The sequence below is a fragment of the Solanum verrucosum genome, unplaced genomic scaffold (assembly GCF_900185275.1).
Source record: "Solanum verrucosum unplaced genomic scaffold, falcon-dt-bn FXZP01000261.1, whole genome shotgun sequence".
Classification (NCBI taxonomy): Eukaryota; Viridiplantae; Streptophyta; class Magnoliopsida; order Solanales; family Solanaceae; genus Solanum; species Solanum verrucosum.
Genome location: NW_026019969.1, coordinates 391103 through 403579, shown reverse-complemented (window position 1 = coordinate 403579; position 12477 = coordinate 391103). Strand labels below are relative to the sequence as shown.

At 32.9% G+C, this 12477-nt stretch overlaps 2 protein-coding genes across 2 annotated transcripts; one reads left to right on the top strand and one right to left on the bottom strand.

Moving 5' to 3' along the window:
- Positions 1-2952: 2952 nt before the first annotated feature.
- On the top strand, positions 2953-7890 carry LOC125815434 (cell division protein FtsY homolog, chloroplastic). Its single transcript, XM_049494902.1, has 11 exons — positions 2953-3353; positions 4065-4169; positions 4399-4472; positions 4568-4626; positions 4930-4967; positions 5781-5901; positions 6020-6088; positions 6172-6254; positions 7073-7141; positions 7231-7293; positions 7418-7890. Exons 1-11 carry the CDS (start codon positions 3042-3044, stop codon positions 7529-7531), a joined length of 1107 nt encoding a protein of 368 aa, XP_049350859.1. The 5' UTR covers positions 2953-3041; the 3' UTR covers positions 7532-7890.
- A 690-nt stretch (positions 7891-8580) lies between these two features.
- On the bottom strand, positions 8581-10327 carry LOC125815449 (uncharacterized). The gene is made up of 3 exons (XM_049494920.1): positions 10046-10327; positions 9111-9257; positions 8581-8966 (listed from the first exon to the last, which is right to left on the bottom strand). The coding sequence occupies exons 1-3, from the start codon at positions 10283-10285 to the stop codon at positions 8823-8825; spliced, it is 531 nt and encodes a 176-aa protein (XP_049350877.1). The 5' UTR covers positions 10286-10327; the 3' UTR covers positions 8581-8822.
- Between the last annotated feature and the right edge of the window lie 2150 nt (positions 10328-12477).

The window sequence follows — 12477 nt, the reverse complement described above, 5'->3', positions numbered from 1 at the left end:
AAAATGAAACTGAAAATTCACGCCAAATTTAACGTGTTATGATCCGCCAACATCTGACCTTGTTTAGCTAGCAAGTCAGTCAACCTGTTTTGTTCCTTAAAATCATGCTTGATCGGAGGATTCCCAGCTGGAGGAGTAACTCCTTGCCTTAAAGGCTAATAATAGAAAATGAAGTCAAATCTCTGGTCAAGATGAGATGAGACAAAAAAAAAATTGTTGAATGGTCACTTTCCATTACTAATTTTCTCAGAAATGCACTCTTTGGAAATCTTGCAAATGTGCAAGTCTTTAACGAGCTATAGTCAAGGTTTAAAACGTACCCATGGATATTGAGCTTTGGTTTGTCGTAGATTTTGAAGTTAGAAATTTAAAAACTTGAGTTTTTGAAATTGTGATTTTTAAAACTTGAAATTTTATTTGGACATGCATTTTTACTAGGAAAAAAATTAAAATTTTATAAGTAAAACTGGAACTTCTTTTTTTAGGATAAATTTTTAAAATCTGGCCCAAAATCTATTATCAAACTCTCACTTAATTCAAAAAAATTTATATAAAAAACTTACAAATATATAAGAAAAAATGTCCCAGTAACGTGAAACAAGAAAGAGAATATATGTAATGAGTCATACTATTAAAATATTCTAATTTGTTGAAGTAGGATACTTATAATGTCTATTGTCTTATCTCTTCGAATTATCTTTTGTAAATAAGTTATTGGATTGTAATGTGGAAATTATAATACGAGACTAAATAGTATAATGTGGAAATATATGCATACATATATATATATACTAGTTTCACGTCATGTGTGTATTGTATATATACTATACAATGCTGTAAAATAGAATTAACATTATTAAATTAAAGCTTTTTAGTAAATAATTATAATTGAAAAACATAGGACAAGTGTTTTTAAGTAATTAATACAAATTGTTATACAGTTACTTGTATTTTGAGATCAAAATGACCAGATATCATTGAAATATTTCAAAATACATTCAAAGTTTAAATGTGGGGAGAAAGTGACTTTTCTTTAGTAGTATTTTTACTTCATTCAATTTTGTAAGCAAATCTAGCCAACAAATTTTTTTTAAAAAATGTCACCAATAGCCTTTCCTCTTGAGATATGAACATAAATGATGAACACCATTTAAGTATATTTTTTCTCTTAAATATTCATACTTGAAATATAGTATGTGTATGACACTAATAAGGATTACCATAAATATTTCAATATTTTATCTTTATACGCAATCTATCTTTTACAAAATATTATTACTCAATTAATACTTGAGTAAGACTATCATATATAGAGAGGTAATTTTTCCATTTGATTGAAATCATATCATAAGTAAAAGTTAAAATCTATTTTTGAAATAGTGAATTTTATATCCAAACTAATCATTCAATGGACTATGTTGATACCTGTTGTTTTACCAAAATTAGAAAGAAACTCCTTTATGTGGGTAAGAGAATAAAAAATTAAAAAAGAAAGGAGAAATAGCAAACCCAAATCATGTGACTTTTTTCATATTTGTTTATTATTATTGTCTTTCCCACAACTTTTCGTCATTGTTAATTCATGAAAATCGTAAGAAAAACTGCTAGTGTGAATTGTTGAATGATTTGCTATAATTTGTTCACCAACTCTTTCTTATGTGATATCTCAATTTCATTGAATTTTGAACTTATTCAATTGTTACAAATAACCCTTGAGATTTTTAAAAAACAAGAAGAGTACAAAACTTAAAAAAACTGTAATTTAAAAGTGAGAATAAACTCCTTTATTTATAGCTAACAAATAGAAGTATGAATAGGTGCTAATTGTGCCTTATCAGAAAAATTACAACCTTTCGTAAACGTCACTGCTCATCGGAAAAGTCACAACTCATTGAGAAAGGCACAACCCTTTGGAAAAGTCACAACTCATCGAAAATGTCAACCCATCAAAAAAGACGCAACCTTTTGGAAAAGTCACAACTCTTTGAAAAAATCATAACCCTTTAATGTGTAAAGGCATCTATTTTTAATATAATACAAATAATTAAACTAATAAATAAAATAAATTGAGTATTTTTAATTGGGGGTATTATAGTAATTCAACATTTAAGTTTGGGAGTTTATGTTTTTAAGGTAGTATAGATATATATATATATATATATATATATATATATATATATATATATATATTACTTTTTTTCTCAAATTTTTAATCTTAATTTTTAAAAACTTTGAAAGAAGAGATTTGAAGAAGAGCACTATTGTTATTTTATTAGTTTATTTGAAATTATTATATATTAAAAATGATATAAATATGATATCATTATTATAAAGAAAAACTATATAATTAGACATACTTTACTACTACTATATACACTATTATTACCTATACTTTTAAAATATTACGTACCTTACCACTAATTAAGAGTTTCTACCGTATATTGAGAAAGATACACTTAGATATGTACTTTTGCTACCACATACACTAAAATAGAGAGAGACGACTGAGATTTGTTATACATCCTATATTCATGCGATTAACACTAGATACATGTATCTACATAAGAGAGTGGCGACTGGTGAGTAAGATGGGAGAGAGGAGAGGGAGAGCAAGCTGATTTGTTACGTATCTCATATATATGCGAATTCATTTGGTTACAATGTATCTAAAACAAATTACACCTAATTTTTATCCTATGTATCCCAAGATATATGTATTAGAACGTATTTGGACGCACCAAAATCTGATAAGATTCGTAATATTGCAAACTAGAATGTATCTAAGTAATTAACTGGAATACTTAATAAGTTGATTTATGTAAGTTCCCTAGTTATAATCTAAATAATTTTGAACTTTTTTTGTATACAATTATAAACTTTCTAATATCAAAAATAAAAATATAAACATGCTATTTCGAAATTATTAGGTGTAAAAATTCTTTTTGAAAACTAAAAGAGAGAAAAAAGAATGTTAAAGAGCAATAAAACGGCGTCGTGTGAAGCTGCATTATCTTCTCCATTGCTGCTTCTGAGCTGAACAAATGGCTTCAACGTTATCTTCTCGTCTCCCACATCTTCCTTCCAAACCGGTATTCCCACCTTCTAACTCCGGTTCAACTCTCCTCCACTTCTCATCTAAAACCCGGTTAGACCAGTCCCGGTTCAGATGTTCGGCGGGTCAAACGGGGTTCTTCACGAAGCTTGGTCGTTTGCTGAAAGAGAAAGCCAAAAGTGATGTGGAGAAACTGTTCTCAGGATTCTCAAAAACTCGAGACAATTTAGCTGTTATTGATGAACTCCTCCTTTACTGGAACCTTTCTGATACTGATCGTGTTCTTGATGAACTTGAAGAGGTTTAGTTCCAAATATCCTTTCGATTCTTGCTAAAACTAATATTGAAAATTACTGTTTGAGATGTTGTTTTAGTTTATACAGTATTATGTTGAAGTAATGATTGAAAAGTTACATGCTAATTTAATATTTTGAATAATTTCATGATATTGTGTTTTTGGAAGTTGCATAAATATGAGCAAGTGTAAATGATTTTGCGTAATTGAGATGAGGGGGCTACTCTTTTTGAGTTTCCGTTGTTGCTATTTTTGCTTATGTGAGCAATTTTTTGTGTGGTTCCTTGGGTATTTTATGATTTTTCGTTGTACATTCCTGATGATCGTCACCTTTGCTCACTATTTACTGCCGAATTAAGTTACAGCCTTAATTATTTGAAACAGGGATTTGATAATAATTTGGACTCACCTCAGCATGGCGTAGTGCTTCCCTTTGGCGTGCTATAATTTCTGTATGAGGTGGAATCTAGTATAAAGTTATGTGTTGTTTGATGAACTAGAGGTGAATGGGAAGTTTTACACCTTTAGATGTGAGCTTTCTGGGTAAAGAATATTTTCCTCTTGATAAAGCAACTGTCTCAAATGAATGTTCCTGATCCTCAAATGTATGTCCAAATACTAATCGTGCTGTTATTTTAGCTAACTGAGTTATTATATTCCAGCACATGCTATGATGCTAGTGTTGAGGATTGAGACAATCTTCAACTGTGGTTTCAGGTTCTCTTGGTCGCTGATTTTGGGCCGAAGATTACCATAAAGATTGTGGAGAGCTTGCGGGAGGATATATATGCAGGGAAAATCAAATCAGGAAGTGAGATAAAAGTAAGCAAGATGAGATGTTCATTTTTTTCAGTAACACACTGGTCTATTCAATATGCTGTGTTAGAAATTAAACCATTTAACTCAATTTGTTCTCAGGGAAAACTAATGGCCACTCATGCTCTACGCATAGTGGTTTTACACATTTATTTTAATGCTTGTTTGTTAATTTTCTGTTTTTTATTGCCTATGGGTGCGTTGATTTTGTGAAATGCAACAATATGATATGAAGAGTGTTCTGAAGAAGAGTATCTTGGATCTATTGACTAGTAAAGCACCTAAAACAGACCTCCGTCTGGGCTTCAGGTTTCAACTGCTTTACTAATTTAAATTTTACATTTATCTTAAGCTTGTCTTTTAGTTGAGTGAACTAAAATTTGGTGCTTGCTTTTATGTACTAGGAAACCAGCAGTAATCATGATTGTGGGTGTCAATGGAGGTGGGAAGACAACATCTCTTGGTAAGGGAACTGATTTTTGTTTGCATGGTAAACCTTCATATTGTTGGTTGGAAAATGAGTCAATGTGCAAGAAAGAAAAGCGGTTATACATTTGTGGCAACAGTGAAATTTCTCCAAAACCCATTTTTATTTCAAATTCGAATAGTACTTTGTTGTGCCTTTTTTTCTTAATCCTCTCGAGAACATTTGATTTGTAATAATGAGTAGTAAGAGGAGCAAAAATTTCTGGGATGTCCATCACATAGTCAACAATTTAAAAAGTGGCAGTAACTTGTGACCGTAACTCTTTTCCTACTAATGCAGGAAAGTTGGCAAATAGGCTGAAGAGAGAAGGGGCTAAGGTGAGAGCAAACTGTTATCTTGTAGCTGTCAGCTATGCTGCAGAACTATTAGTGCAAACCACTTATCTGTATCACTAAAATTGATGAATACTGTGTATTAACAAATATTTCCTGTCAAATTTCTCCAGTGAGCATTAGGTTATGTTTGAAACAATAATTACGAATATTCATTTTGATCAAAGTATGGCATTGCATTTAAAGAAATTTTTGTGGCAAGGTTAGACTTGTCATACATGCTGAAGCTTAAACTCTAGGACTCCAGGCACTGACTCCTCATCTGCTAATATGGAAACATGCTATTGAAATTGGTGGTGTTGAAAGCTTTTATGTTCTTGAGTTTGGTTTGAGAAACTGACACAATCATTAGGTTGAGTAGTTCTGTCAAGAAATATCTTGGTTAAGCCAAAACGAAGGAAGACATTCCTATGACTGCCTTCCAACCTTGTGCAAATCTTCATACTCATAGCTGTAAATATATATCTTGGGATATGCTTTCCATTATTAAACTTTAACCACTTGAAACATTTCATGATCCTTCCCTTCGCCATGAGGACAAGTGTTGATAGTTTTTCTTACAGTCCAGTAATCTTTACGTATTTTTGTTGTGTAAATCTCTCATTCTTTTACAGTCCTTTGATATTTAATCACAAAGGAAAATCGGTTCTCAGGATAAAATATTTGTTACATTGTGAAAAACTCACTCAAACATTCTTCTCTGCCACTTAATTAGAACTTAGATGCATTATCTTTCTTCTTCTACTCATGACAGGATAGATCCTGCATCTCACACTTCCATTCTGTGATCTTTTGCAGATACTATTAGCAGCTGGTGATACATTTAGAGCAGCTGCTAGTGACCAGTTAGAAATTTGGGCTGAAAGGACTGGTTGTGAGATTGTTGTTGCTGAAAAAGAGAAAGCTAAGGCATCATCAGGTACCAAAGCACAATGTTTAATCCACATGTGATTGCAACACTAGATATTAACCCAAACAATAATGTCAGTGGAAACTCTTACTTCTAACCACATGATCTTGAAGTTCTTCCTGAGTAGTTATTTCACAGGCTGTTAAAAGAGGAAAGGAAGAGGGTTTCGATATTGTTTTATGCGACACATCTGGCCGTAAGTTTTGTGAATATGAAAACAGCTTTCTTATTTACACTTCTAGAGTATCTCTGACTAACCAAAATTGAAATTTTAACCAGGTTTGCACACCAACTATAGCTTGATGGAGGAATTGGTGGCATGCAAAAAAGTAGTCAGTAAAATTGTTAATGGTGCACCTAATGTATGTTAAACTTGAACTCTTCAGCTTTTTTCTTTATTATACTGTCAAACATCCATCATGGCTTGTCCCATTTTTTGGAGAACTTGTGATGTTTAAGCATACAATGGAGTCCTTATTGCCTCTTCATTGAAATGGCTTCAAACTGATAAAACCTGTAATATACACAGAAGTACTTCTTAAAAAAACCTATAGTATGTAATGATGTACCAATGTAAGTTTTGGTGCAAGATGTATTCACACATTGTCCCTAGTCTTTTAATTATTTGAACAAATTTCTTAGTTCGAAGTCCTGTCACTCAACCTTTTTAATGTAAACATTATTAAAAGTTCTGTTAGAAGATACTCTTATGGATTTGAAGAATACAAGACCCTTTCCAAGGAAAAATAGAATAGCAGGATGTTAGATAAATTTGATTCTTCAAGGGATTTCAGAGCATCTGAAGAGAGCATGGAATACTATGCAGCTATTTGGTGATGCATTTGGAAAGATAGGAATACGAGGTGTTTTGAAGGACTAAAGAACACAATATTGAAGATCAAGTCAGATTGTATTTGTTGATATCTTTTCAGTGTAAACAAGAATGGGTAGAATAGTGAAACCCTATAAAAGTTACTGGAATCTTTTGTATAGATGCCAATGGTTGTTTTATCCTTTTTCCTTTCTTAGTTATTGGCTCCTCTTTGTCATCTAAAATCCAGTTTCCCGCCCATTCTATTTACTGTGATTAAATTCTTTCTAGACTGAGCTAAACTTCTCTTGTCGGCTGAATGGAAAACCCCTGTCATGAATGTAAGAATAACATATTGAACTTTTGCAGGAAATCTTGCTTGTACTGGACGGAACTACTGGTTTAAATATGCTTCCTCAAGCAAGAGAGTTTAACGAGGTAATGACCCTTATCAGTTCGTTATTCTGAACCTCTATATGTTACTTTAATTAGTTTAAGGTTCTTTATGAAATTGCCTTCTTCTCTAGGTTGTTGGAGTCACTGGCTTAATATTGACTAAACTTGATGGTTCTGCTCGAGGTGGCTGTGTGGTATACTTTGAATTCTCCAAATTTAGCTCATTTTTCTTTTTATAATTTTGTTGTGGTTAATTTTCTCTCTAAAAATCTGATAAATTGCAACTACTTAAATGATCTCAAACTTCTGGCATTGCAGGTCAGTGTGGTTGATGAGCTTGGTATTCCTGTAAAGTTTGTAGGTGTTGGGGAAGGTGTAGATGACCTCCAACCGTTCAATGCTGAGGAATTTGTTAATGCTATCTTCCCATGAGGCATGATGCAGTGACAGTTTCTCCTAATTCTAAGTACATCACTATCTTATATATTATGGCATATGATGGTAGTGGTGTGGTCTTTCAATCCGTATTTAGTTTGAGTTTCTTTGGTGATAGAAAATGTCAATCCCAAAAGTAAAATCTATATTCTTGGCATCTCAAACTGATAGTTAGGTGAGGAACTAGTATGGCTACAAGACAAATGAGAACACTAAGCTAATGGAACGTTGTTCATTGTCCAACAGTATCAATATGACCAATAACAGTCTATAAGATTCTGGAAACATTCATTTATTATTTGTGCAGTTCAAATTAGTATATCAACTATGGGAGCCTAAAACCCTAGTATGGTAAATATGGAATTTATATTTACTTATATCAGAGATAATTTCACCTCGTGTTTAGTTTTTAGAATCAAGAGTATTTAGAGTGTGGCTTAGCGGTTGATGAGAAGACATGTATTTGTAATAGAGGATTAAGCGAGTTCTTGATTTTGGTAGTAAAACAATCGTTGTAATCTTTATTCATCACATAACAAATCAGCACATCACTGTATGATTTACTGTATTGTCCATGTAGTAAAATTTCTACATAAATAGTTCGTGCAGTGGGTACATAATGTATCATTTACTGTAAAGGATGCTAAAGGATGTCTAATTCTTGGTTTGGCTAGTTTCATTTTCTCGTTGTACAATAAGCAATAACTTTAATGTCATAATTTTTTTCTCCTCAGGTGAACTGTCTGGTGTTAACAAGATACAAATAAACATTTTGGAGTGAGAAGAGTAATGAGACATTAGAAATTGTCTTTAACAGAAAGAGTGCCTTATGCTCCTTTATTTATCTAGATCTGCTCTATTCCATTGAGGCTGTGTTCATCAGAAGAGACACTTGAGTTGTCCAGTATGACAGATGCCATTAGTTGTATTGCCATTTTTTTTTTTTGCAAAAGATCTGTGTCATCTCCTTGTCATTGTTGCAGTATTAAGTAGTAATACAGCACTGCAGTTAAAGTTGAGTTTCATTGGACAGACAGTTGATACAAGATTGATGTACATTATTTTTCACTTCGTTCTCTTTCAATAATTCATGGTTCAATTGTGTATTCCGACAAGCAGCACTTAGTTACAAAGATGATACATAAGGGAATCTCAGATAATATGAGATATTGCTTTGGTGATTATAGATAAGAGTCTTGAGTCTATATCAATGATTTGCTATTGTATATCAGCTGGAGCTGCTGAACGGGTTTAGCAAATGTATCTACGTGATGTGTTGAGTTTGAGTTCATAAACTTGCTACAGGCATGTGATAGAATGTTGCATTTGAGGTGTAGACCAATTTCTTCGAGTCCTTGAGCCGAAAATCAATTGCAACTACAGTTATGCTCCTTCCACTCTTAATGATAGTCCCATCTACAAGCACCTCTGCCTAGAGTGGACACAAATACAAAAGCAAATAAATAGGAAAGAGACCTTTTATGATGTGCATTTGGTCTTTACCAAATTGTTACTATACACTAAAATCGAGGAACATTGAGGTAAAAGGAGCTTAAATGAAAGCTTCAATACTCACATTGCTTGTAGCAGCAGAAAGATATGACATTCTCAATTCTCCAAGAAAGAGTTTCTTATCGTTTCCTACAACAGTTCTAGCACAGGCAATTGACACCCTCTCTGCGACAGCTCCAACTGCTCCTCCATGCATGCTACCATAAATATTCTACAATAAAGAGGTTGCACAAACGTCAAATGGCAAATACAAGACTCAAGACTCAAATCCAACCTTGGAAGGCAACTAGAAGAAGAAAACAAAAGCACAAATCAAACAAAGTTGTTCTGTTGTCTGCAAATTCAAAGGGCTTACACACGAAGTAATCCTGGCTAGTCTGGGTGTAAAAGGAGAACAAGTATATACCGTATACAGTAGTTCCATGTGTTTATGATTTAGGAGTTTGGATCTAATTCAACTCCAATACTTAATAAGGTAAGATGATTATGTAATTAACAACAGCAATATGGGACCAACACCCTTTCACGCTCATGACTTGTATCTTGGGGCACTAATATGGGACTAACACTCTTTGCGGAGCATGGAGCATGTACAATATAGCCCGATGATTCAATATTGTGTGAATCGAGAATAAGAAGGGGATTTGCTCTAACTCCAAAAATCAGCTCATGGGGGTTATGATTGATCAAAACCATGTATGTACTCTTTAACCATTTCTGCAAAGAGGGGATAGTTCACAGTTCACACCTCGAACCTGTGATCTAAATGTCATCAAAAGAGCAGCTCTACCATTGCTCTAACGCTCGCCTCAGCTATATGTATGCAATTCCAAAGAAAAGAAACTGTCTATACTCTTGTTACCACAGCCTCAACCTGATTCTCAACTGTTCAATAATTAGCGAAATTATTTACTCCATGAAACTGGGAAGCTAGAATTTTAAAAAGGGTTTAGTAGAAATAGTGAAGATCAGATCCCAACAAAGGGTGAAACAATTTACCGAGATTGCAGATTTGACAGATAGAATGCAGGAGACTTTGCCAGGATGGATGCTGTGGACCTTGAGGCAGCCGCGAGTGAGTTCAGAGAAAGATTCATATTGGGCCGGAAAGTTGTCCCCGTGGAGTTGCACGCGGCTGAGGAGACGATCCACCAAGAAAGCGGCTTCCTCAGATAAATCTTCGGAGATGATTGTGTCTTTGGTGTATGAACTCTTGGATTTTGAACTCTCTTCCCCCATCTATATACCTAAGCAATTTGCTATCCAATCAACAAATTTAATTTTGCACATGTATGTGCACTGATATACTGTTCATTCCATTGACCCCTAATTCGCCATAACCAATCAACAAGGGTGTATATATATATATGATAAAATAAGTGAACATCCAGGCACGGGACCACACCATAAACATTTTTTTTATTACTTAATTTTGACTTCATCCTCTTGAAATCATTTGGTTTGTGATAACAAGTAGTAAAGGAGCAAAACTTCTGGGAATTCCATCACCAAGTCATCAAGTAAAGAAAGTTCCAGTAAAAAACAGTATTTATATTACAGTTGGCTAGGAATACAAATCCAAAAAAGCAAGTCTGTAAATTACCAAACTAAAGTGATCAAATATTATAACACTCTAATCATTAAAACTTGGTTGCTCGCTCTTTGAACAGTGATTCACCAGCCACTAGCTTGATGAAGAATCTCTCCAGAATCTGTATTTTTTTTCTCATTGTATAGGTAGTCCTCAGGTGAACTCCTAACTGGTGTTAACAAGACGCAGATAAACATTTTGGAGTGAGTGGAATAATGAGACATTAGCAATTGTCTTTAACAAAAAGAGTGCCTAATGCTCCTTTATTTGTCTAGATCTCCTCTATTTCATTGAGGCTGTGTTCATTTAAGCCGTCCTGTATAACGGATGCCATTAATTGTAAATTAAAAAAAATCTGTCATCTCCTTGTCATTATTGCAGACTTGCAGTATAAGTAGTGATACAGCAGTCCAGTTAAATGGAGTTTCATTGGACAAACTGTTGTGCCGTAATTTAACTATCTCTAGAAAAAAATCACTTTTTGAAATGTTCTAAGTATAAAACAATTAGAGAAAAATACTTAAAATAGAGTCGCCACTTAATTTTTTAAAGAAATTAAGAAAACTTATAATTTTCAAAGATTTAAACAGAAAAAATCATTTGAAGATACCAAAGAAGGTTCGGGGTTCAATTTACACTTCGAGAAGGGTTTAAGCATTCGAAGTGTCCGCTAACATGCGGTTGACCTGCGACTTGACTAAAATATATTTGACTATTTTTTAGGAAAATAACGATAAAAAATAACAACTTACAATATTTGATGAACTTTGAGAAGATAATTAAATAAATGACGCATTTTTTTTATTTTATTTTATTTTATTTCTTAGAGAAAGGGACCCAAAAATGAAACATTTGACTCGAAATACAAGTGATTAGAATATTAATAAAACTAAATTAATTAGAATTTATTTAATTCATTTTGAAATAACAATTTAAACCAACTTAATAAATTAAAGCATGAACATCATTTTAAATTAATTGACTGACCCTTTTTGAGAAAATAACCAAGTAAGTATTTTATTTTAATTAATTGAAAAGGCTTTTTAAAAGTTTATTTGGGAGAGACCTTAGCTTGAAACAATTTTAAACGAACTAAAAGTGTGTTAAGTAAACAACATAAAATAACGTTCTTTTTAAGAACAAAGAGTTTTAATTCAATTAATGATATAAGATCTTATTAGTAAAATAAATGAACACAAAAAAATATATATATATTAAAAGTAAACCAACATAACAAAAATAACTCATCTTTCGGAGAATCTAATTAAGTTATTTAAAGTTAGAGTTAAATAAGATTAGTCAACACATAATCAAATCATTAGAAGAGTAAGAGAGATAATGAAATTGGGCCCATTCTTGGGCCAATTTCGCTACATTTTTAAGCTTTAATTCAATTCCCCTTTTTGGTATATAGCTGATGTATATCGGCATGTATATCAGCCCTTTTCATGTATTTCTTGCTTCCAAACACCTGTATTTCGCCTCAGCTTTGTATTTTCACATTTTTTGACCGGTATATCAACGTATACTGAATGTATATAGCTGTATACATCTTGTATACAACCCCTTTTGGGTTTTCTGGAGATTGTAATTCAGTTTCCCTACTTCTTCAAGACGGAATGACTCGGAGAAGAGATGTGTTAGGCTAAGGAGCCCAACAGGATGCAATGAGAGACTTGGGGAGTCCATAAATGAACTCAACATGGCATGTATACAAAGGAAAGGAGTAATGGATTAGTACCAAGTAACAACTCAAATTCATGACAATGCAGTAACTAAGACTTGTTGGATCTCACTTAAAGAGCAAAATATAGTAAGTAACACATTAGAGGGGAAATCA

Coding starts and splice junctions, on each gene's coding strand:
- LOC125815434 (XM_049494902.1), top strand. CDS start 3,042: ATGGCTTCAACGTTATCTTCTCGTCTCCCACATCTTCCTTCCAAACCG. Junction 5,902..6,019: donor GAAAGCTAAGGCATCATCAG/GTACCAAAGCAC, acceptor CTTCCTGAGTAG/TTATTTCACAGGCTGTTAAA. Junction 7,294..7,417: donor CTGCTCGAGGTGGCTGTGTG/GTATACTTTGAA, acceptor CTGGCATTGCAG/GTCAGTGTGGTTGATGAGCT.
- LOC125815449 (XM_049494920.1), bottom strand. CDS start 10,285: ATGGGGGAAGAGAGTTCAAAATCCAAGAGTTCATACACCAAAGACACA. Junction 9,258..10,045: donor CTGTCAAATCTGCAATCTCG/GTAAATTGTTTC, acceptor TCTTTATTGTAG/AATATTTATGGTAGCATGCA. Junction 8,967..9,110: donor TTTCTGCTGCTACAAGCAAT/GTGAGTATTGAA, acceptor TGTCCACTCTAG/GCAGAGGTGCTTGTAGATGG.